The 23,261-nt window shown below is 43.6% G+C and overlaps 1 protein-coding gene across 1 annotated transcript; it reads left to right on the forward strand.

Moving 5' to 3' along the window:
* The first annotated feature begins 685 nt into the window (after positions 1–685).
* Positions 686–17,365, forward strand: C16H16orf72 (chromosome 16 C16orf72 homolog). Its single transcript, XM_033074234.2, has 4 exons — positions 686–1,063; positions 1,821–1,901; positions 5,940–6,215; positions 13,927–17,365. The coding sequence occupies exons 1-4, from the start codon at positions 844–846 to the stop codon at positions 14,169–14,171; spliced, it is 822 nt and encodes a 273-aa protein (XP_032930125.1). The 5' UTR covers positions 686–843; the 3' UTR covers positions 14,172–17,365.
* The last annotated feature ends 5,896 nt before the right edge of the window (positions 17,366–23,261 follow it).

Genomic DNA, 23,261 nt, shown 5'->3' on the forward strand with positions numbered 1-23,261 from the left:
AATGTGTGTAAACGAGTGTTTTTAAACGTGTGCAAAGCAGCTGTGACTTCAGTGTGTTTGTTGGGACTGTTCCTGGTAAAGCGCAGAAATCAAACCGGTAAATGGTGCGTAAAAGCAGGCAGAAAAGTGATGCCGTGGGTCTGAACTCTCGGGGCAAACCCCGCACCCGTTTCTGCTGGAGCCGGGCCCGGCCGTGTCACACGGCTCGGCCCTCGGGCGGCCGCCATCTTCCCCCGGGGCCGGGAAGGGAACCGCCTCCCGGGCGGGCTGAGCCCCTCAGCGGAGCCGCGGCGGCCGCTGCCACCTCCCGGTCCGGCCGCGGACAGCGGCTGCCGGGGCCAACCGAGGCCGGCAGGGCCTCGCCCGCTCGGGGCGGCCCCGGGGCCGCTGCCGGGGGAGCGCGGGCGGGGCCGCCTCACGCCAGGGGCGGGGCCGGCGCCGCGCGAGGCAGCGCACTGCGCACGCGCACCGCGCCGACGCCCCCGGCACGGGGCTGTGACGGCGTAACCAAACCTGCGTTAGCCCCGCCCCCGGGGTGTCCCGCTTGATGGACACGTGAACCGACCAATGAGCGCTGGGAACCCCGCACGGACCGGCGGCACCGGGGCGGTGGCGGCCAATGGGGCGCTGTGGGCGGGGCGGGCCGGCTGCGCGTTCCCAGGCGCCTCGGCCGGGCTCTCAGTGCGCTCGGGGCGGTGCCGGCGCTCGGAGTGTTTGGGGCCGGCGGAGCGACGGGCGGGCCCGGCATGGGGGTGAGGTAGGGCCGGGCCGGCGCACGGAACGAGCGCGGCCGGCTGTCGGGACCGGGTGTACGCGGCGGTGGGACGCGGAGCCGGGCGGAGGATGGAGGACAAGAAGGAGGAGGGCGAGGCGGAGATCCAGGAGCACGGGCCCGAGCACTGGTTCAGCAAGTGGGAGCGGCAGTGCCTGGCTGAGGCCGAGCAGGAGGAGGCGCTGGCGCCGGAGCTGCAGGACGAGGCGGCGGCGCAGCCCGAGCACAAGCAACAGAAGCTGTGGCACCTCTTTCAGAATTCGGCCACCGCCGTGGCGCAGCTCTACAAGGGTGAGCACCGCCAGGGGCCTGGGGAGGGCACAGCCGGGGCGGCTGCGGTAACAGGCCGGTGGAGCCCGGGCGCGGCGGACTCGGGGCCCGGGCAGTGGGGGGTGGCGGTGCCGAGCAGCCGCGGAGCCGCCGGGGTGGGGAGGTGCCCGCAGCGGTACAAAGGGGCCGAGGCGACGGGAGGAGCGACTGCCGGCCCGCGGCCGCCCTCAGAGACGGACGGGAAAACAAAATGGCGAGAGGGAGGGGGAGCCGCGGTCGCGGCCCGGACAGCGCCCGGCGCGGCCTCCGGGGCGGCTCCTGCGCCGGCCCGGCCCGGCCGCACCCCTTCCCCCGGCTGTCGGGGCGCTCGGGCCGGAGCGCTGCCGCGGGGTGTCGGGGCGCTCCGGCGGGGGCCGCTCCGGGAGGGTCCGGGCGGCGGGGGCGAGCCCCAAGTGCCGGGGAGGGTGTGGGGGGGGGGGGCCGGGAAGCCCGGCCCTGCCGGCGGCTCCCGACGCCCAGCCCCGGGAAGAGACTCCGACAAAATGGCGAAGCGGGGCCGGGCTCATTGTGCGGCGGGGCCGGGGCGGGGGCGGCCGGGCGCTCCCCGCCGCTCCGGGGGCACCGCGCCCGCTGCCCCGGCCGGGCCGCTGCCCCTGCGCCCCGCTCGGCCCCGATCCGGAGCTGCCTCCGGAAGGTGGAACAAAATGGCGAAACCTAACATGGCCGTTCGGAGCGGGTGACTCCAAAATAAACAGCGTGTGTCCTTCCCTCCCTGCAGACCGGGTGTGCCAGCAGCCGGGGCTCTCCCTCTGGGTCCCCTTCCAGAACGCCGCCACTGCGGTCACCAACCTCTACAAAGGTAAGGGGCTGCCCCCCCGCTGCCCCGGCAGCCCTCCCCGCCGAGCCGGGCCCCACTCTGCCTCCTGCTCCGGCTTACTCATAAGTAGGGCCTGTTAATGTCTCTTATTCACCCTGATAAAATCTAACCCGAGACTGCTTCCTGAATCTTGCAGGTTTTCCCTGGGCCACTTTAGCTGACGGTAGCTGAATTTTTTCTGTTGCCTCATGTCAGTGACTCATAAACTCAAAAACTGTTTTACTTTGGGACCCTTGAAAAAGGGTATCTTTAATGTGTGTATTTTTTGTGAATTTAAGGCAAGAGTACAATGGTTTATTAAACGGTATTGAAATTCCCTGCATTGTTTATATTTCATGGTACATTAGATGTTGGGGTGTCAGTTTAAAGCCTTCTCTTTTGTGGTGAAGCAGCGTTGGGTTTAATGTTCATGAAATTCTGAGTAGATGTTATGTGACAGAAAGTTTTGTCTTCTTGTGGCAGTGAGGCTTCTTAAGTAAGCCTACCAGTTTATTTTAAGCACTAGAATGTCATTATGGCTGTGTCCAGCGTGGCTGTAAGAAGGCAGTGTTAGTCAGAACTTTGATAGGAGTATGCTCTGCATGTGGCTGTGTTTTAGTGCTGGTTTACTGGGTGCTTCTGAACTCTGCAGTTCTTTGGGCTGTCACAGGAATTCTTGTGTGCAGAAGGATCATTCAGTGGTTTTTACTTTCTTTAAAAGGTTGTGCCAAAGTGATACATGTCAGTGAAGGCTGAAACAGGCACATTGTGATTCCCGTTGTTACTGCCTTCCATTCCAAGGAAGGGAAGTGCTTTAAAGTTCCAGATGTATGTTTTTCTGGCTTATAGTTTGATTTTTTTTTTTCTTGGTCTGCACAGGATTATCTGTAACTCTACCTCTATGCTTCTTCATTTGCCTCCAGTTTTGTCATTTTGAATTTGCTTTGAGCAGTTGAACTTGACGTGTTTGTGATGGGTGATCAGGTTTCTGACAGATGTGGACAGAGGAAGGAGATGTAGGTGCACAACCCTCACTGCCAGAGTCTTGCCTCTTGCAGAAAGTGCATTTGGATGCTGTCTGTATGTGTCAGGTCATGTGAAGGGGCAGCACCTCAGAGCAGGAAGGTGCTGGCCTGAGGGAGTGGGTCACTAGAACATGTCTGGGGACAATAGTCATTTGAGAATGGTGGTAGAGCAGCAGCAGGTAGCGTTAATAAATTGTTTGGAATAATTATAGTCTGTCTTTACAAATGGCATGGCTCTCCCTTACAGCATCTTTAGTATGGAGACTTAGGCTGTTTATTTCTGGTTAAAATGTTTGATTACTTGTGCTCTAGGCAAAATGAGCCTTTTTGTTAGCAAGGATGTGTTTAATTGACAAGCAGGTGATCAGGGAAACTACAGTTTAAGTTGGAAGCTGACTTAGTCAGCTGAGTCAGAATGTAATACTTCAGAAACCAGCACCTGAAACAAATGTTTTCTTCAAACAGATCCTGAAGTGTTAAAGTACCTGAGTTACTCAGGAACGCCATCTTTCAGTTTTCAGTTAACTTGCACGACAGTATAAATTTGGTGATAACATGGTAGAACCAGCTGAACACTGTCATATCTGGCAAGTTCTAATCTCTTACTGTGAACTTGTTTTCCCTAGTGATGAACATGGCTCTTAAAAAAACTCTTGTTTTTCACATTCTCAGCACTGTTTGTTTTGGAGGACTCTGTCAAAACACTGGAGGAATACTTGGTGTGGTGAACTGAACACCGCAAACTCCTCTTGCCTTGTCAGCTGCTTTCTGATCTGATAAATACTTGGATTTTTGAGGCATCATCTTTTTAGCAAGAGCAACCCAAGGAATGGTGCATAATGAGAATGCCATGATGTCTTGAATATCAGCATTTCTTCTGAATATAGATTAGAAGTTTAATATCACACCACACTGATGGTCTTACATCCTGAATTTCTGGTGCTGGTGATAAAGACTGAATTCAAGGCACTTCATTATCTTGCAGATTGCCCTAAAAAAGTGAAGGCATTGCTTGTAATGTGGGATTTAGAACTTAAGGCCATTGTGGAAAGTTCTAGGTATATGTTAGAATAAGACTTCTGAGCCTAAAATTTACTTTGTTTTTATTGAAAAAAACCTAAATATTTTCTAATGTTAATTTTGATTTAGTAATTTCAGAATACATACAGCTTACCTCTTTAGGTTTTGCCAGCTTAACTTTGTAAACAAAGTAGTTGTGGCTTTTACCATAAAAATCTAATCTACTGGGGTAATGATGCTTGAAACTTCTCTGGGCTACATCAGCAGGCAGCGTTTGACCTCATACCTAGTTCACAGTTAGCACTTTGTGAAGTATTCTCATGCACAAAGAAAGCAGGGTATTGACGTGAAGTTGGCCTCCAAGCCTCAGAAGGACACTCCTGGTATTTCAGGAAGTGATTAAAGGAGCATTTTCAGTTTCCAAGTTGGCTCCAGAATGTTTGGGCAGATTTTACTGCCAGTGCATGGGGAGACTGGGCTGCTGTGGAGTATAAAATGGCAGGAGGAATAATCTGTCATGTTGCCATTGCTTTCAGAGGTATTAGCATTTGTAAATGTAGCCTTTAGATTACAAAGTAGTACAGGCAAAATACTCTTAGAGTGGATAAAAGTAACAGGTTAAGTGTATTTTGTGTACCTGTTTAGTTTATGCTCCAAGATTTAACTCGGCTCAGTTTGGTGGTTTTGGTCTGTTGTGTTAGGTTTGAAGTGCTGCTCTTTGGCAGTGTAGGTCTCAGTGCTGTCTTTTATGGACTGTGCAGTGGTGCCTTAGAGTATAAATCCAAGAATAGCATTTAATAGTAGTTCTTTTTGGGTTCTGGGGTGTGACAAAGCGGCATTAGATGTGTACGTCACTGTTTGTAAACCAATATCTTGGGATAGCTGTTCTTAAAGAAATACCTTCATGTTCTGGGCAAATGGCTTTTGCCTTGGGCTTCATTAATAAAACAAGATTATAAAATGCTGTTTAAATCAGCTTTGCCACATTGAAAAATTCTGTGGAATTCAAATAAACAAAACTGGAGTGGGTGTATTCATGTCTTTTAAGGAGCAAGAGCAGCATAGTAGTTTACATGAAACAGGTGTTGTCAAAGCTCTGATAGCAAACCTGTGACAAACAAGATGAGCATAATTGTGTAGTGAACAGGATTTGTCCCACCTGTTACTGTGGTTTGAAACTTGCTCAAACTGGTAGCCAGAAATACACTTCCCGAAGTTTGAAAGCAACTTAATACATGGCATTTAAGTCTTTTGGAGACACAGTTATAACTGATGTGCACAGGTGACTAGTTACATTAACAGAGTGAAATTGCATTTGTGTAGCATTTATTGTAAATAGTGCATTTAAAGCTTTTGTATATCAAAATTGCCATGGGATCCTAAATGGGGGAGGAAACTTCCTTAGCCTTTGTAAATGGTATGTTGGCTAATGGAAGGACATTGGTGACACTTGTGTTCTATCTAGTTTCAAAACTATGGCCTGTGAATTGCCTCTGCAATTGAAATTCAGCTGAAAGTGGAGTAACTTGAAAAAACCTTGAGTTTTCTCAGGCAGTTCCTTACCTGTCAGAATGAAGAGAAGCAGTTACACCTTTCTTATGTTGGGGCTTCCTGACTGTATTGACACACTTTGCGTGTCTAAGCCTCTTGTCCATTGATTTAAGTATCTTCCTCAGTCTGACAAGCTCTAAGTGTGTTTTTAATGTAAATAAACAGTGCTGTAGTGTTGACCTGAAGTGTGGTAAATGCTGATTAAGTGGTGCTGGAGTTGCTGTTGACTATCTGACTTGTAAAGAGGATGGAATGTTTTGGCTAATACTCTCTTCAGGTTTAATGGAACTCCTCTGCTGCTGCACCTTGGTGCTACCTTATGGTGTAACCTGTAGAAGATGTAGATGATGCTTCTTTCCCATGGCTGACAGGAAGCCACATCAGTGCTGTGCCATCCTGTGCATTGCTGTGTAACACTAAGAACTTTTTTTCTGTCTTCTTGCAGAGAGTGTGGATGCCCACCAGCGAAGCTTTGATTTAGGAATTCAGATTGGCTATCAGCGTCGGAATAAGGATGTGCTAGCCTGGGTTAAAAAACGTAGAAGAACTATTCGAAGAGAAGACTTGATCAGCTTCCTTTGTGGAAAAGTCCCTCCTCCAAGAAATTCTAGAGCTCCCCCAAGACTGACTGTAGTATCCCCTAACCGAGCTACTTCAACAGAAACTAGCTCATCTGTAGAGACTGATTTGCAACCCTTCCGTGAAGCCATAGCTCTGCATGGTAACAGTCACTTTTTCAATACTACTTGGTTAGAATTGGGTGGGGGTTCTTAAAGCATGTTTGGCATATCATGATGTGCTGTGTACCTGGTGTTCCAGCTGAAGGGATCCCCTTCGTTCTTTAAGGGAGCATTTGCATGTATAAGGAATGTGCTGGCTGCTAAAAGTTTGTATGGTTGAGTATTTTGAATGAAGAAAAGGTATTGAATAAAAATGAAATTTGGGTCTGTAGTATTACACAGCTGTGAACTCAACAGTTAAGTATCAAGTCTTGGTAGTGTTTTTGAAGCATGAAGAGACTTGGCATTCATACCTGTGCTAAAGTAAACAGAGTTCTTGGAAAATGGCAGTGCTATGCTAGCAACTGGTTAAATATTAAGATTTGACTACTAGAAAATTCTTGGGGGCTTTGGGAGGGAATCTGATGTCTGAGGTTTCTGTCTCTAGCTCTGCAGTACCTTTGTTGGGCACTGGATAATGCAGTTCAGCATTCTACTGAAAGTACCCTGGAAAGGGTGTTTCATTTAGACATTTTTGAAATAACTGAGTCCTGCTCAGAACTTTGTTATAGTTCACTTTGAGATTTACATGTCTTCCAATGTCATACTGAATTGCCTTCCTTGCAATCACCAGCAATGCTGGTGCTGTATCTCTTTTTCAGACATGAATATTCAGTAGCTCATTCTGTATTGGGATATGATTTAGTAAGTGATAGACAAACGTGCTTTAAATTGCACTTGAGGCGAGAGGAGGTAGTTCACCTCTGGGCTTTATGCCTTCTAAAATTCAAAAGCGTAGCAGAGACCTTGAGGTACAAACCCTAGACCACTGTGAAAGTAAAAAAATTAAGATATCCAGAAGTTCAGCCTAGAAGGAATTTTTACTGTCTGGATATTCTCAGTGTGGAGGGGTAGAATTGATGAGTTAATTAGAAGAGTGGATTCCTGAAAATGCAGTCTTGGCTTCTGTTGTGCTGTGGTGGTTTTTCAAGATACACGATCCAGACAGTGTTACTGTCTAGGTGACAGCCTAAGTCTGGTATTATTTGCTACCTTGTTCTATTTAAACCAAACATGCTTCTCCACCTAGTCATGTTGGCTTGGCAGTTTCCTGTCTCACGCTGGAAGAGGACTGGGGAATTCTGTGCCCACTGTTGCTTACTCAGTGTAGTTAAAATTAATTTCATGAGAACAACTGCAGAAGCTAGCTCTCACTGTGACAGGCACTCTCATAAAAGTGGTTTTCTGAAAATACAGTTGAATCTGTGGAGTTGGATTTAACTCTTAAGGGCTCAGTCTCAGGTGAGAGGAAGCTTAGGTGGACTCACTTCAGCACAGTGAGATCTGAGTAACCGCAGGCATTTTTACTGGTAATGCAGCTCTTTTTGTGTCCATGTATCATTTCCTAGCATCAGCTTTGTGCAGAGGTGGTTTATGGAAGTCACTTCTCTATAGTGAGAGGATCTGAATGGTGACGTACAAAGTTTCTCATGTTTCGTAATGTGCAGGGTCATGAGGAAGTTCTGTCCTCTGCAGTAGCACTGCAGGGCCCAAAATGTGCTTTTCTCCGTAATCAGCTGGTTGACAAGGTTGCCTGTCAGTCACTTTCTGGATTAGGTTCTCCTCATATCAGTTTCAATCTGGTTCTTGATACAAATGCTTTTGTGCTAATCCTTCAGTGCTAGGGTTGTATTGGACCTCATAACTGTTTTAGGTTATTGCCTACAATTGCCCCAGCTTCTCTCCCTTTTGTTTTCTTTTAACATTAAGGAAGTTGTGATCAAGCAATCTCATGAACTCATTTCCTATTTGTTGTAGGGCTTATCAAAACTGTTTTGATTTTTGAAACCTCCCAGAGATCTTCAGGTGTGTGTAAATTGTCCTCATTAGACCTGTGCTTATGATAATTTTTGGCACATTGTTTGGAAGTGCTGCTTCTGGATATCATGAGGCAACATGAGAACCTGATGATGGTGAGGAGCAGTCCAGGCACAGGTTTTGAGAGGAGTTTCCAGCTGGCTTATTAAGGAGGGAGGCTGTTTTGTCCTGGTTGGCTTCCTGGTGGGACTAGAGTATATCTTTATTGATCATGTGGATGGGTTGAATTTGATTTGAGGGATAATACTAAAACTTGACTGCTTGCAGCAAGACCTCTTTCAGTGAAGCTGGGAAAGGTATGAATAGCCTATGGCACCAAGTAAAGCTCAGTGGAAGCAGAGCTGGTGTATTGACTTCTCAGAAATAGGTACCAATACATGTCTAAAGACCATGGCATTATAACTTGCTGGTCCTCTCCTTTGATGGTGGAAAATACCTCTTTTTTCATCATATAACCCTGAATGCATCATAAGCACATCTGAAAATGTTGACAAGAGGCAGTGCTAACAAATTAGCTAATAATTCAGTATTTCCTGGAACATCAAACACAATCCTAGGTGTATGGCCTAGACGAAAACATTAGAGAATAGCATCCTTTAGGCATCAGTACAATCTTTAAACTATATGCTTCATCTGAAAAGAAATATCTTAAAACTGGAATTTTGGCCTTGCCTCTTCTGTCTCCAGCCCTGTAACCTCTAGCATGCTTTTTATCTCTGCCAAATCGGTGACAGTTTTTTTAGACAAGATTGAGCCCTGAATGTTATCTTGTGATACTGATTATAAAGTCTTTCTACTACAAGAAAACTTGTCTTGAAAGCAGAACAGTAAAAAAGAGCTTGTTGTAGTAGCTAAATGCAAAATGATAATGACAAAAAATTAGGCATGAGAATGTTCAAGATGTGATCTCCCTTTTTCTTATTAACTACATGGCACCTATACTCTACAGTTGTTACTGAAATCTAAAATGTTACATAGTGACAATGAGACTTTGGAACCTTACTCTTGAGAAAGTAAACTTTGGTAAAACAGTGTCTTTTCCCTTATTACCAGCTTTTCACTGTTAGCATGCTGATGGGTACCCTTTGAAATAAAGCATGGCTGGTGACTTGAACTGTGAATATTTGCAAAGAAGTTCAAGCCTTTTAGAAAAGCTGAGTAGTTATCTCAAAATACAGTGTTGTACTCTGAAGTGCCAGTGCAATTTTCCGAAACTTTAATGAAATATCAATCTGATGCTTGGTGTTTTAAGATGTGTAGTAGAAGATAATACCTTTACTGTCCAACATCTCAGTTACAGAGTTGGGTTTTTAACTTCCATTAGTCCCTGAAATGTGATTGCAGCTAGGGAGAGTATAGATGTATCTTCACCTACTCTCTGGATGCGTATTGACATTTCCAGTTCTGTAAGAGATGAGTTTCAAATGACAGAATTACATCAATCTGAGCTAACAGTACAAGATTCCCAAACACTGCCACGTGCTTGGCCCCTTGGTGCCTGGCTGTAGCTAGCATAGCAAGTCTGGTGCACAGCCCATGTGCTTTACTGTGGGATGTACTCCATGTTTCACAAACTGTCCTCCCAGCATAATGTGAGAAAATGCTGTGATGGGAGGAGGGAGAAGAAGCAGACTTGGAAAGGTGATGTTGAAATGCATTTGACTTGAACATTCTTAATCAAAAATTAGGTGAATTTGTGAAAAAAATAGGGCAACAGTATAGTGAGAATATTAGTTATTTTTCTCCTTAGCTTTAGTGTTGATGTATCTCGTTCATGTGATTTGGTCTCTTTGAGGTAGGGAGAGCACTTGCACATAGAAGTATGTGGCCTGGCCCCCTAAGAGTCTGAATTTCCACTAGACCTTCATGTTTGCTTCTTAGAATATTAAAGTGCAGTTTAAAACAGGGGCACTTAGCAGAGTGGAGAAGCAACAGTTGGTAAAAGAGGGGATGGGAGAGCACTGTTCAGATTGGTCTGACACAGTTTAATTTAAAGGTTATGTGCATATATAGCTGTGATGGAATTGTGTGTTGGTATGTGCTGCTAAAACTTGCTCTTTGAGCCAGTATTATGAAAGGCTGAATATGACAGAAGAGTGACAAGGATCTCTCTGCATACCATTTTATATTTATCTGGGGTTATTAACTAATTCCTGCTTTAGTCACACTTATTTAGGCATGAATATTCCTTTTGATTCTTCCTGATTAAAATTTCTAAAAAACAATAGTTAGTACTATTGCTATACTGAACAGTAGCTACCCAGTATATTATGCTGTGGTAGTGACCTGAATAAGTTGTACATGGGCATGATGAAACAGCATTTACAGTTTGTTGGGGCAGTGGTGATAAAATTGCTGATTTTGGGTTAAGTATTTTATAACCCATGAAACATACTTTCAGTCAAACCTTCTAATATCTTGATAGTTTTGGAGTGTACTTAGTTATAACTGAGCTAGTATTGATCAGAGGTCTTTCTAAAAGACTTTTAGAATGTAACTTTTTGTAAAATCATAGTCTATGAAATGTCATATTGTTTATGAAAGATATGATAGGAATGCGGACATACTAAGTACTGCAAAATGTTTGAAATATGCCTTCTGCTTCAAACCTTTCCAGTTTAAAAAGGGGCCAAGAGCCATGTGTGCTTTCTTAAAGGCCTTTGATAGTAAAGGAGATGTCCCTGGTACAAAGGGATGGGAGACTTCAGAGGTGGATGTGAGACTGTGGGAAAAGTAAACCCACTTCAGCAGCTGTTTGGGTCTCTGGTTGACTCTGTTGAGGTTGGGAAATGGTGTTTGCTGACAGCCATGTCATCTTACCACTTCCTAGTGTCAGTTACTGCTTTAAATGTTTTGGGAAGAGCTCTGAGTCTGTGGAAAACCTAAACTCAAGAGTAATTCACAGTAAGTGGTTTTCCTGAGATTTCCTCTGCCTTGCCACAGCTTCTCAAGGAAAAACTGAATTCTTTTCCCTGTTGAGCAGAGCAAAAATAGATTTTTGGTTTTGAGCTTTGCAGATTGCTCTCAGATGTTGGTTCTGTGAACTGGCATCTTGATATTTGAATGTATGCCTTGAGTTTGCTTTGATTCTTCCATGTTAGCTCAATTAACCAGTCCTAAACTGTGATCTGAGTGTTTCATTTTTCAGTTTTGCTCTCCTGGATGGTTGGGCAGTGCTGTGTAATCTGGTTCACTGCCACAAGCTGAGGTTGTCACTCAGTCTGTCAGTGTATCCTGCCATGACTCTTACTGGTACTAAATGCCTCTGTGAGATGCAAGATTAACCTGTAGCTTAAAGTCTGTGCTGTGATGCAATATCCTTGTATTCTGAGCTGTAGAAATTAATTCAAATCTACTCTCCTGCCTTAGACACCATGTTGGATTGAAGATGTTAACTTCTAATTATCTCCTGAAGGTTGTTTGTGTATTTAAATGTACAGTGATTGAGCATTGCCTAAATACTGGGAAGTCAGTGACTGCTTTAGGCACTGCTCGTGAACTTTGGCAGTCTGGTTTGCAATATGCTGCAGCATGTTACAGTGCATCTTTTAACTGTATCGATTATTTTAAAGAACGCTTGTTACTTGCAAAGGCTCCACTTGAAAACAGTACTTGAGTGGTACCAAAAAAAAAGTCTTTTCATATCACAGGTCAGTTTTGGGGTTTATCTAGAATAATTTTTCTTTCCTTACTTTGGCACTAGATGTAGTAAAAAGATGTCATGATAAAACTGAATTACTATGTTGCTCATTTGGTATGAGTTGTATAACAGTAAATGACTGACAAGTGATGTAAATGTTGACACTTAACTGTAAGTATCTGAACTTATATGGTCACAGAGTTTTGCTTGGAATAGGGATATGGGGGAAATCTCTACAATCACTTTGGGTCTGAAAAAATGTCACCTGTATGCTCAGATGTTTTTCAGTTTAAATGTACAGGATGAATTAATGTTTTTGCTAATGTATGTCATGCCAGTTGAAATTAAACTACTGATGTCTTTGAATTGTGAAGTGATTTGTTACCTGCCCAAATTATGCATGTTAGTAGTTTATCCAAGGTATGGTATCTCAATTGGCTTTTTCTCATACATTTCTCATCAAGTAGCTGCTTTACTTTCTCTGGTAGATGCATAGGAAATTTTTTCTCATGGTTTTGTATTTAAGCTTGACCTTAATCCTGAGAATGCTGTCACAAACCTGACATTTGAGTTACCTTTACAGTAAAACAGCTTCTTCTGTTTAAATACTCCCTGCCATGAACAATGATTTTGCTATTCAAAAAATTTGGAGGGTGGCTCTTATAGTTCAGACCATGCTTCTGAGCCCTGTTTGAGCACCACTTGGAGCTGTAAGCAAAAGTCCTAAGAATCAGTGCTTAGTGGCTGTGTAGTGCCAGATCTGTGTAAAAGTATTTCCTGTGCTGTTACAAGCTTGAAGCTTTAAATGTTCATTCAGTAACATTCAATAGAGTGACATTGGTTCCTGCTCCATCCTGACTTGTGTATCAACCTGCCATTGCTGCAGATGGCTTTTAGACTTCAGCTTCTGGCTGAGGTTTGTGGTGACTGATGTAGTTCTAGCACTCCTCTGTTCCCAGAGCCTCTCGAGGTGCCTGTTTGGCCTGCCAGCAGCTGTTGGGTTGGGTTTTGTGAGGCTTGACTTGTCAGTCAGTGATTTTTGGCTGTTCATTTGACAGTACATGGAGATGTGAATTGATGCACACACAAGATTTATGATGGCTGGACAGAGCTATAGAAGAGAGCTTTAAGATTTTTGAAGGTTACTGGGAGTTGAATCTTCTTGGCATTCCATGCAAAGTTCAGTGTTTCCTTGTCCTTACTGTTAGAAGATATGCAGTTCTATCTTCTTTGTTTTCTAGGGCCAACAGATGTTTCTGTACACTCCTACTAATACTCAGATTTGAAGAAGTTGTAATAGCAAAGATGCTTTTCTTATCTCTGAGGTCCTGTTTACCTCTAAATATGACCTCAATTGGAAATTGAGAAGAGTAGTTAGACTTTTGTGTATTAGTCCTTACTAGGTGTGTTTTGGAGTGTCCCACTTTTGTAAAATTGTAATGCTACAGAAGGCAGAGGTTAAATCAGTATGAAAGTTCATGGTTGTCTTTATGGCCTTGTTTCTACAAGAAATAAACTTCAATTTGAATCAAACACTATTCATCTGAATACAAACCAAAGTACTTGCAGGGTACCTGTGACAGTGATTTGTATCAGATCTGTTGATAACAATTTTTGGGTGATTGTCATGTGGTTTTCCTTGTTCTTTAAGTGAATTTCTGAATTTAATAATACTGATGTGTTGGCTGTTAGTGTTAGCTATGAAATAAAAGCATGTATTTATAAACTAGCCATGGTGTACACCTGTCTGAGACCTGCTGCTACATTTTCCTTCAGGGAGTGAAAGGGAGCAGAGTGGTGCTGTTGATGCAAGAGCAGGTCAGTTCAACAGCCTTGGCAGGGCTGTGTAACTCTTGCACCAGTGTGAAGCCTTTAAATTGAAATTAGCTGCTCTTGAGTATGTCCATGGTTTGAATAGCATGTCATGCTTATGGAGTTAATGTTTGCCATCGTGTGCTGTTACAGCCTGGTGTATAAGCTCACTTTTAAGGTCATAAAATGCAGTTCTGGTAATTCCTGGATTGTTACATGGACTGAAAGCTGAGAAGGTGTGTTCTGGACTGGAATGGTACAAACAGTAGGATGAAGAGTCTTTAAGATGCCAGTGGAACTGAGCTGTCTGATCCTGTGTGGCACACGTGGGAACTGAACTTTCTGTGCTGTCTGACTGAAGCCCTTTTTCTCTCTCTCCCCAGGTCTTAGTGGTGCAATGGCTAGTATAAGTGTTCGCTCGAGTACCCCAGGCTCGCCTACTCACGTGAGCAGTGGCTCCAATGCTAGTCGAAGGAGAAATGGACTCCATGATGTTGATTTGAACACTTTCATATCAGAAGAAATGGCACTCCACTTGGACAATGGTGGAACTAGAAAGCGTACCTCAGCCCAGTGTGGCGATGTCATTACAGACTCACCAACTCATAAACGCAACAGAATGATCTAAACTGCAAAAATTTCAAACCCACCATGCTGCTTGAAAGCCACTTGATCCTCAGAGTACTATTGAAAAGGAAACATGAGGCCATCTTTCCATATTCACTGTTTAAGACAAAGAATTCAGTAAATGCCATAAAGGAAATTTTAGATATTACATTAGATGCCTCTTGTAACTGCGGCTTTCTTAAACTATATTCTTAGCAGAGGACATCAGATATTGTGTAGTAGTTAGCAAGATCATCATAGGTGAACATGTATCTGTTCCAAGGCTAAAAGTGACCTTACTTGTATTATTAAAGGGAAAGGAAATTTCAGATGTTTATTTGGCTATAGAATTCTTTTTTTTGTCCTTTATTTCCTGCTTTGAGTATTTGCTTAAACAGTATTGCCAGTTTGACTGAAATTGTCTACAACATGACTTGGCATCTTTGTCAAAACTGCAGGCTTCCATATTTTGCAGCACTGTACCATGCACCTAGTTTCTGTATAGTAACAGTGTGCAAGTTATAAATATTGGACTGTACCCTTTTTAGTTTTAAAAGCAGTTGATAATTCTGGTGATTGTGTGATAATGTAAAGAGGTGCTATGATGGTCATGCAATTTATACTTAATATTGAATCAATACAAGGATCTTTATTGGATTCACTTTGTGTGTTCTAGTGCTCTGAAGTAGCAATATTAAACTTTCCCCAATTAACTTCATAGGCTTTTAAATCAGTTTGAGAAAATATATGTACTTATTGGTATTATCCTTGTGGTAATCATACACAGTACTGACTGCACCAGTGCTGACCTAAATTTAGAGAAAAATGTCCTGTAATTGGAAAATAGGCTTTTCTGTTCAGTATTAGTGAAGGGTAGGTTTTGTGTACACCCATATCCTATTTTACATTTCTTGTGAAGTAATTGCCCATTTCTGGGGAGGGGTGGGAGGAGAGGGAATGTGGGGAATAGTTGGAAAAGGGGTGTGTTCTAACAAGTAAGACTTCTGGTCACATGTGGAAACTTGGACTAACTTAAACAAGACTCTGTTATGCCATCCCCTTCAGGAGAGAGTGACATGCAGGTTCTGTGAAGTGCTAAGAAAATAATTTAAAACTGGAAGTTGATTATAAAACTCTGGATAAACATGCTGTAAGCATGAATTGAAAAGGATAAATGGCTTTCTTTTTGTGTTTAGCTTACATTCATAGGATTGAACTCTGGCTGCCGTAACTTAAGCATAGTCTAAAACTGAACTAGAGATCAAGACTGATCTACATCTGCTGCAAATCTGTTTCTGAATGGGGAAGGACAGATGTCAGTCTCGGAGTGTCCTGACTTTTTTTTTTATGTGGAGGGAGAAATTCTTTGGTGGAGAGCTCTGGCTTTAGGGCCTCTAAATCTCTGCCTTGGAAAGGGATAAAACAGGAAGAATAAGGAAATGAAGAGCTCCAACTCTGCACGTTGGGAAAGGGGTATTTAGAGAGGTGGTATGCATGCTTTAACTGGAAGCATTGGCTGATCCTGGGATTAAATGTAACTCTGCTGGATTCCCAGTACTAAAAATTGTGGTTTTTGGTGAAGTTAAGGCACCTTGAGCTCCATGTTAATACACAGCTCTTCAAGACTTTTGCTTATGTGCTTGTAGAGTCAGATCTCTTTTGTATTATCTTTGCTGTTTGAAGCAGACTTCATTGTAGGTTTGCCCTTTTTACCCTGGTGCCCTCTCATCGATGTTTGTAGTCAAGGCAAGACAGCAATGCTGTGTGAGACACTCAAGGCTCTCTACTTGAGTGTGATTTCCTTGCCTTGTGGTGCTTCCATCACATTTCTTTACACCTAAGAGCCCTTGAAGATGTCAGCAGTTGCACAGTACTGTAGTGAGAGGCTCTGTAGTTCATGGACAGCTGTCACAACTGTCCAGAGCAAAGTGGTAAGAACTGCTCCAACCCCACCTGTGTTACATAGCTGAACTTGCACATCACTTGGAGACTGAGTATACATTAATTTCAGTTACTGCTATTAACTACAGTTCATAAGGTTTAGTTTATGTAAGATCTTAATACTGCATAAAGCTAGTTTTCATTTGGAGACTGCATTTTCAGCAAAGATTTTGAAGATGGTATCTGAATATACATTAGTATTTATTAGACTGTTGGCAGAGGGATTTTTCTGTTCTAAAAGAAAGGTGGAGTCCTGAACAGAAAGGACAGATATGAGAACCATTCTTCAGCTCTTCTGTTTATTTTTTATCTGGCTTGTACAAGTAAGATGCTTATGCTCTGCAATTTCTAATACACTTTATTCTTGATGTGGTACAGGTGACATCGTACTGGTATCAGTTCTGCACACAGGGACTGAGCTGTAGTAGTGCTGCTGGTCTAGCCCAAATACAGAGCCTGTTTAAATTTCATCTCCCCTTTCTTGCAGTGAAATAAATCTTGTTAATGCTCTGAAGCATTAATTCAGTCTATTACAATCTAAAACTAAATTTGTCTGGCTTCTTATTTAATTTGTGCCATTTTTCTTTGAAAGAAAGCAGACTTTGATATTAAACTGGTTGCATTAATGTTTTTTTGCTTGTACCTTAAATATTTGGCAACTTTTGATTGTTTTTCATTTAGCCCCAGCTGTTGTTTGCTCTTTGACCTCTGCCAGAATGATCAAAAATGCATGTATTCACCTGGTAAACACAGGAGAACAGGTTGTCTCTTTAAAAAAAAAAAATAAAAAAAAGTCCAGTACCTGTTGCTTTGAAGACTATTTCTTGTGCCAGTGTAGAAAACAACACTGATGTTCTGGAAATAGCTTTCAGCTATTATCCAAAGTGTAGCTCCTGGAGCCAGAAGTGAGTTGATTTTCAGTAAGGAGCACTGACTGGAGAAGTGTTTGGTTTGGTAAAAATGGTGCTTACTTTTGCTTTCTCCTCTGACTCGTGCAGTTGCCCGGTCTCTTCTCCATGTACATCCAATCTAACCTGAATGTGCGGCAGTTACATAAAGTACATCCTGCACTGAAGCTACTGAGCTTGGCTTGCTTATTAATGAAGTAAGTTTTAAATGTTCAATTTAAATCTATATTACAATAAAGTAATGCAAAAATGATTTTGGTTGAAATTGAAGTCCTGCAGTTAAACTTACTTTCAAATGTGGTTTACCCAGCTGGAGTAATAGAAACTCTTAAGTCATAATAAACCTAATAAAAAAAAATACAACTAATCAGGCTGCTTTGTAGTTCTTTTAAGTTTCTGAATAAAACAAGCCATGGGTATTCCCAGACAAGATGTGATTAGTGTGAGCTGACAGGCTGCCTTGGTTGTGTGGATCAGGACTTTCCTTGAATGCACTTTGGTGGTAGCTGTTTGTAGCTTACATAAAGGATTTTGGTTTGTCTCCTTTGGACTAATGACCATACAAAAAACTGGGGTGTACTGCATTTGTACAAGATGTTCTGCAGACTTCAACATCACTAATACTTAAAAGAAGCACCTTAAAGAGATTTAAGTGGCATAGTTTAGGAAGTGAAGTGGTGTTGACTTCAGTAGTAGACCTTTCCAGTCTTTTGCAACAGACTCCTTGGACTTAAGTGAAATCAGGTGCTTTAATTAGCAGCTTTTTCCTGTTTCATGTGGGTGTACCTAAACCTGCAAACTATTTTCCATTTGTTTTATCAACAGGTTTTGAATTCCATTATAAAGGAAAGCTTATTTCATAGTAGCTTTCAAGTTTAAAAAATATCTTTTTAATTAATGTTAACATTTTTTTCACTTAGCCACTGAAATGTTCCAACAGGAATTTAGAAAGATTCTTCAATGGCTTCTGAAATCCAGCATCTTTCAATTACTAGCCTAGAGCTAAGTAATGCTTTGGCAGGGGTGAGGAATGCATGCCTGATGTGTCCTGTGGGGTTCTCTGCACCAGGTGGGGCTGGTGTGGTTTTGTGGGGTGGCCACAAAGCCCCGTGGGCTGCTCACTCCAGAGCTCTGCTTGTGCAAGGTCAGGGGCAAGGCCCTGGCTCCCCTTGTGCATGGGGCTCCAGGGGATAGATGGAGCCTGGGGCATTCCCTCAGGGCCTGATCAGCACTGGTGTTTGTGCTGTCCTGGGCCCCTCTCACACTGTCCCAAAAGCACAATGCACACAGGCTGTGGTGAATAAACCAGCCACAGTCCCTGCTGGCTAGGAGCACAGCACCTGCCTCTGGGGGCTTTTATCCAGGATGGAAGCCAAACGTTTCTCAGTGGCCAGTGAGACAGCAGCATTTCCCCTGTGACTTGGGCTGGTGTTGCTGCTGTCCCAGCACTACCAGGGTTGTGGAACACCAGGATTGTTCACTGGGCACCATGGGATGTGAGGGGGGAGTGCACAGAGTACCAGGATTTCCTTGGAATCTGTTGTGAGCCCTTTGGGCAGACACTGGCTTGTGGAAAATCTTAAAATTCAATAATAACTGCATCAATCAGCTGGTTAAAACAGCATATAAGACCAGTCATAATCATGTTTTGTAATATCTCACTGTTCTATCAGATTTCTTTAAGGTGAAGTTGTCTCTGGATGCTATAGAACAGCAAACTGCATAAAGGGGAGTCTTGGGGTCCCCTTTGGTGTTGGCATGGTGTAACAACTTTGCATCTTAGGAAAACTCACAGTGCTTTTCCAGCTCTGAAACTCAAGCCATAAGAATTTTTTTTGGTACTTTGAACACCTGGTGTGTTCTTTACAAAACATCAAAGCAGAGGATATAGAACATTTGCATTTAAACTAGGTATGCTCAGAGCCTTTATCTGTTTCTGCTGGAGTTCTCAGAGGGCCACATCCAGTTCCTGCCCCTGCAGCCCTGTGTACCTGTGCTCACAGTGCTGTCCATTCCAGAGGTCAGAGTTTGTTACTTTCCTGGGCACTTCCATGTCTGTATTGCTGTTTAAACCTAGCTTCTTGTTTTGAAGTGAATTCCTTGGGAATCATCTATAATGGGGTATGTGAGATCAAGATGGGGAGAAAATACCAAGTTCTGCTCTTTGAGTAATGACTTGATCTCATAAAATTAATAACTCATAGTCTCTAGTGTTACCTCTCTGCAAAATGATGGTTTCTAGATCACTTTCAAACCACAAAGACCTCTGGATCTTTGGCATGCTTTAGGCCAGTCTTGTGGCTTTTTTTTTAAAAATAGTTGCTCTGCTTTTTTGAATATAATTCAAATTTCAAAGCTCTGGGGAGAGAGCTTCACTGTAAGTTTGCAAGAGTGATGTTGCCATATCTATTTCATAGAGTACAGCTGAAGAGAACTAATGCTGTCTTCAACAAAAGTGTTGTAATGCCTGTTTTCCTCTTCTCTCTGAAAGCCCCAAAAAAAGAAATATGTGGTTTGTGCTTAGAGGTGAGTGAACTTCTCAGCTGAAGGGGACCATCTTCTAGAGACTTGCATTGAATGCCCTGCCAGTAATCCAACTGTTTATTCTACTCAGGGAACTATATTTTCTATTTTTGCTTTCATCTCTAAGCTTTTCTGCTGAAAAAGCTCACTCAGTGAAACCTGGTTTTTTCCTGGCTACATTTAAATCACTTCCTGTGAAAGAGCATCTGTGCTCTCCCATGGGGTAGGCAGGCTTTTTTCTTCTCCCTGGAAAAACTGTTGTCCTTAATGTGAATCACTGAAGATCGTGTCTTGCTACTAAAATGAATTTTAAAGTCTTTTGATTTAAGTGATTGCAGTTTTCAGAGCAGGAATCTGCTGAAGGTGCTCTGAATGCTGTAGCTGCAGAGGCTTATGTGCTTCCAGCTGACAGTGCAGAGATGCAACTCATTTGGATTCTGAGGTTGTTAATTAGAATGTGATTTGTCTGCATTTGCTTGCTTTGTAACAGCTTCTGATGTAGTCTCAGTTCAGAATTCCTTAGGCCTAGATGCATATCCCAAAATATGAGCAGTTTATCTGTCCCATGTAGTTTTCCAGAAAAAGGGGTTCAACATACATAAATCCCAACAACTGGATCTTTAATACCTTCAGCAATACCTACCTGAGGGTCTTTAATACCTTCAACACAAGACCTAAGAGTAAATTTGCAGTAATCTTTCCTGATTGACCCACAAGCCTTGTCTGTGTCTGGTTTTCTTCTGTGTGTGACCATACCCAAGAAGCTCCTCTCTGTGCTGAACACAGCCTGTCTGAAGGTCCAGGTGTTTCTGGTAAGTGTCATTTGTGTATAATTTGTGGTTGTTTTTCCAAGTTAACATAATCTTGGATTGCCTGCAGGTTGTGGGGCTTCCACCCCTGAAGATCCTGCAGACTCTGTCCTGTTCTTGGACCTGCTTGGGGCAGGGATTGGAGCAGGTAACCTCCCAGGCTCCCTTTCCACCTCAATTAGTCTAAGATTTGCTCTGTCCTCACCTTTTCAAAGCAGTTTTATCTGTGATAGGGTAAAAGGCACTGTTGTCCTTGCTGCCAAGCCATACCTACTGCTCAAAACAGTGACCACTGGCAAGAAGAGATGAATTTTCCTTTCCTCTGAGGCACATGCTCCTATGGAAACTTCAAAGTAGTCATCAAACATTGCTACTCCTAAATATAGGTAGCCCTTCAAAGCAGAAACCAATCCCAAATTTGACAATGTGGATTTCTTGTCTCCATCTTGCATGTTTCATGAGCTTTGGAGTAACTGGGTGGATTTGGGCTGGATTGTGAAGGTGCAGGTGTGTGCTGGGAGTTTGTGGCACCTGGTGGAAGCATCACCTCCAAGTGAAGGAGAACATTTCCCATAGCCTGGTTTTGATAAAGGCTTAAAAATGCCATTTTCTAAGGGCTGAAATTCCAATAAAAAGTTTCTCAGTGGTTCTGTATTAAGGCCCCCTCCTTGTTCATGTTCTGGCAGGTTAGCAACCAATGCAGTGAACTGGGGAGTGAAATGTTGTATTTGTTGGATTCTATTAATGTGCCTTCTGATGTGATTTGTAAGGGCAAAGGGCAGAACACTGAGGGTTAGATTAGACATAATCAGTTAAGGCTCTAAGTGTTATGTCCATTTCTTCTATGACTTATTGAGAGACCCTAACCCTGAACTTGGGATATTGCCTAAAAACTAGGTTCTAAATTAGTTAATTCTGTTTCAACCTAAAATCTCCAGAAATTCAGATTTTTTGAAGTTGTTCCAGTGTCTCAGTGAGCCCAGACTATGCACAGATGGTCAGCAGGAGATGCTGAAAAATAGAAGGAATAAGTGATGTGCACAAGGTGGCATGGGAGTGTTGGAAGGTGAAGGGAATTTTCCTGTGGGCTCTCGCTGCCCTCAGCTGCAATAGCTCTGGGCTTAGACTGGGGTAGGTTTGTATTCCTGCTGGCCCTGGTTCAGCACTGGCTGTAGTTGCCAGTGGATGGCTTGGGGGACTTCAAAAAGTCATTTCTGCAATGGTCCACGTGCAGTATTACTTAGAGCTGTGCAAAGCCAAGTGGCCCAAGTTCCCAAATAAAGCCTGATGCAATGGTGTGAAGGGGAATCCTTTCTCCTTTTTAAGCCTATGGCTTTGGTTCATGGTTTAGGCTCAGTGGAGGCATCTCTGTGTCAGAGGGGATTTCATGGGAGTGATGCTGATGCTTTAAAATACCTCCCAAGTTTTTTAAAGCAATGCAAAGAGCCCTTGAGATTATTTAGATGCTATGCCTACTCCCTTTACCCTTTTGAAAACCAGTCCTTCAGCAAACAAAGATAATTCCTCAGGTGATTCTTGCCAGTGATTTTGCAATGTTCTTTGTGAAACAAAATGCCCAGAGTCAAGTAACAAGTGTTGTGCTCAGAGGCAAGTGGGTGATGGCTCTAAAAAGTGGTGATCTGCTGTTGCTAAGAATCTCACTGCTCTGAGAAAAAAAAAAACCCCAAATTGCTTGACCACAAAAATGAAGGTTTGGTCAGAGGAATGTGCAGTTACATGTCAGCTGTGCCTGGCCTGTGGTGCAGGGCAGGATGGCAGCAGTGCTCATGCCAGAAGGCTGGAGAAAGCACAAAGCACCAGGAGCTCTCATCTGCTGCCTTTCCAACCTGCCTGGCAAGCACTTGAGTAGGTGTGAATAAGGATCTCCTGAAGGAATACAAACAGGGGCCACCAGGGGCCATCACCTTGAACTTGCCCTTTCAAGTGTTATCTATAAATACGGTTCCCCAGAGCAATCCAGCTGGCACCCTCTAGCCAAGCTCATCATGATCTCAGATAAAGCTATCAAGTGGAGCCAGATCTTCAGCTGCTTTATGGAGCTGTGCCAATTTCCACTGCTTGGGAATGAGCTGGAGGAGCTCCTTCCCGTGCTGGAGCCTCCCAGGAGAGCAGAGGGCTGAACCTGCCAGCAGTGGCTGTGCTGCAGCTCACTGATCCTTGCAGGGTGCAGGTAGAGGGGAGGAGCTGAGAATCCTCTCCAAGGTAACAGAGATCTCGTGTCCTGTCAGTCCCATGTGGTGGTGGAGCCCCTGGTTTTTTGGGACTCTCACTCTGGAGCACACCCATAATGTGGCAGTGGTCTAGCTACTGCCTAAATATTTTTAAAAAGCAGCATTTGTTCCCATATTAGCAGGCAGAGAAAAGGCAAGGTGGTATGGGCAGCCTGAGGTGTGTCCTGGGAAGGAGTCCTGGCTCTCCCAGGGTCCAGAGTTCTGCTTCTTGTGTTTTAGCCCAGATTTTCTTTTGGAATGTGGCATCTAGCAGGTTGTGCCAAGAGATGATCTGCCCTATGTGATGGAAGGGCTGCATCCCTCCCCTGTGGGTTTGCTTCCCTGTGCCTTTGCCTGCCCCTGTGACTGGTGGGGAATCAATGCTTTTTTTAGCTGGTGAACTCCTAAGATTATCAGATGAACAGAACTGTGCAACAGAAAATCTAGAATTTACTAGCTGTGTTTGTATCCTTAGAAGCACAGTGTGCTGTCATCTTGCCTTTATAAAGATCAAAATCCATCCTGACAGCCTGCTTTGTGACTTTCTCAGTGGCTGAAGGCAACTTTTCAGGCCCTTGGAGCTGAAACTGTCACTTTTTGTTAATCCTGTGTGTTTCTTGCATTTAAACTTTCAAATATATCAGCAGAGTGGGTGTAATCTCCATAATCATGGCTTTATTATACAAGAGTAACTCTTGAA

This window comes from Catharus ustulatus, chromosome 16 (genome assembly GCF_009819885.2).
Source record: "Catharus ustulatus isolate bCatUst1 chromosome 16, bCatUst1.pri.v2, whole genome shotgun sequence".
Classification (NCBI taxonomy): domain Eukaryota; kingdom Metazoa; phylum Chordata; class Aves; order Passeriformes; family Turdidae; genus Catharus; species Catharus ustulatus.

Coding starts and splice junctions, on each gene's coding strand:
- C16H16orf72 (XM_033074234.2), top strand. CDS start 844: ATGGAGGACAAGAAGGAGGAGGGCGAGGCGGAGATCCAGGAGCACGGG. Junction 1,902..5,939: donor GGTCACCAACCTCTACAAAG/GTAAGGGGCTGC, acceptor GTCTTCTTGCAG/AGAGTGTGGATGCCCACCAG. Junction 6,216..13,926: donor TGAAGCCATAGCTCTGCATG/GTAACAGTCACT, acceptor CTCTCTCCCCAG/GTCTTAGTGGTGCAATGGCT.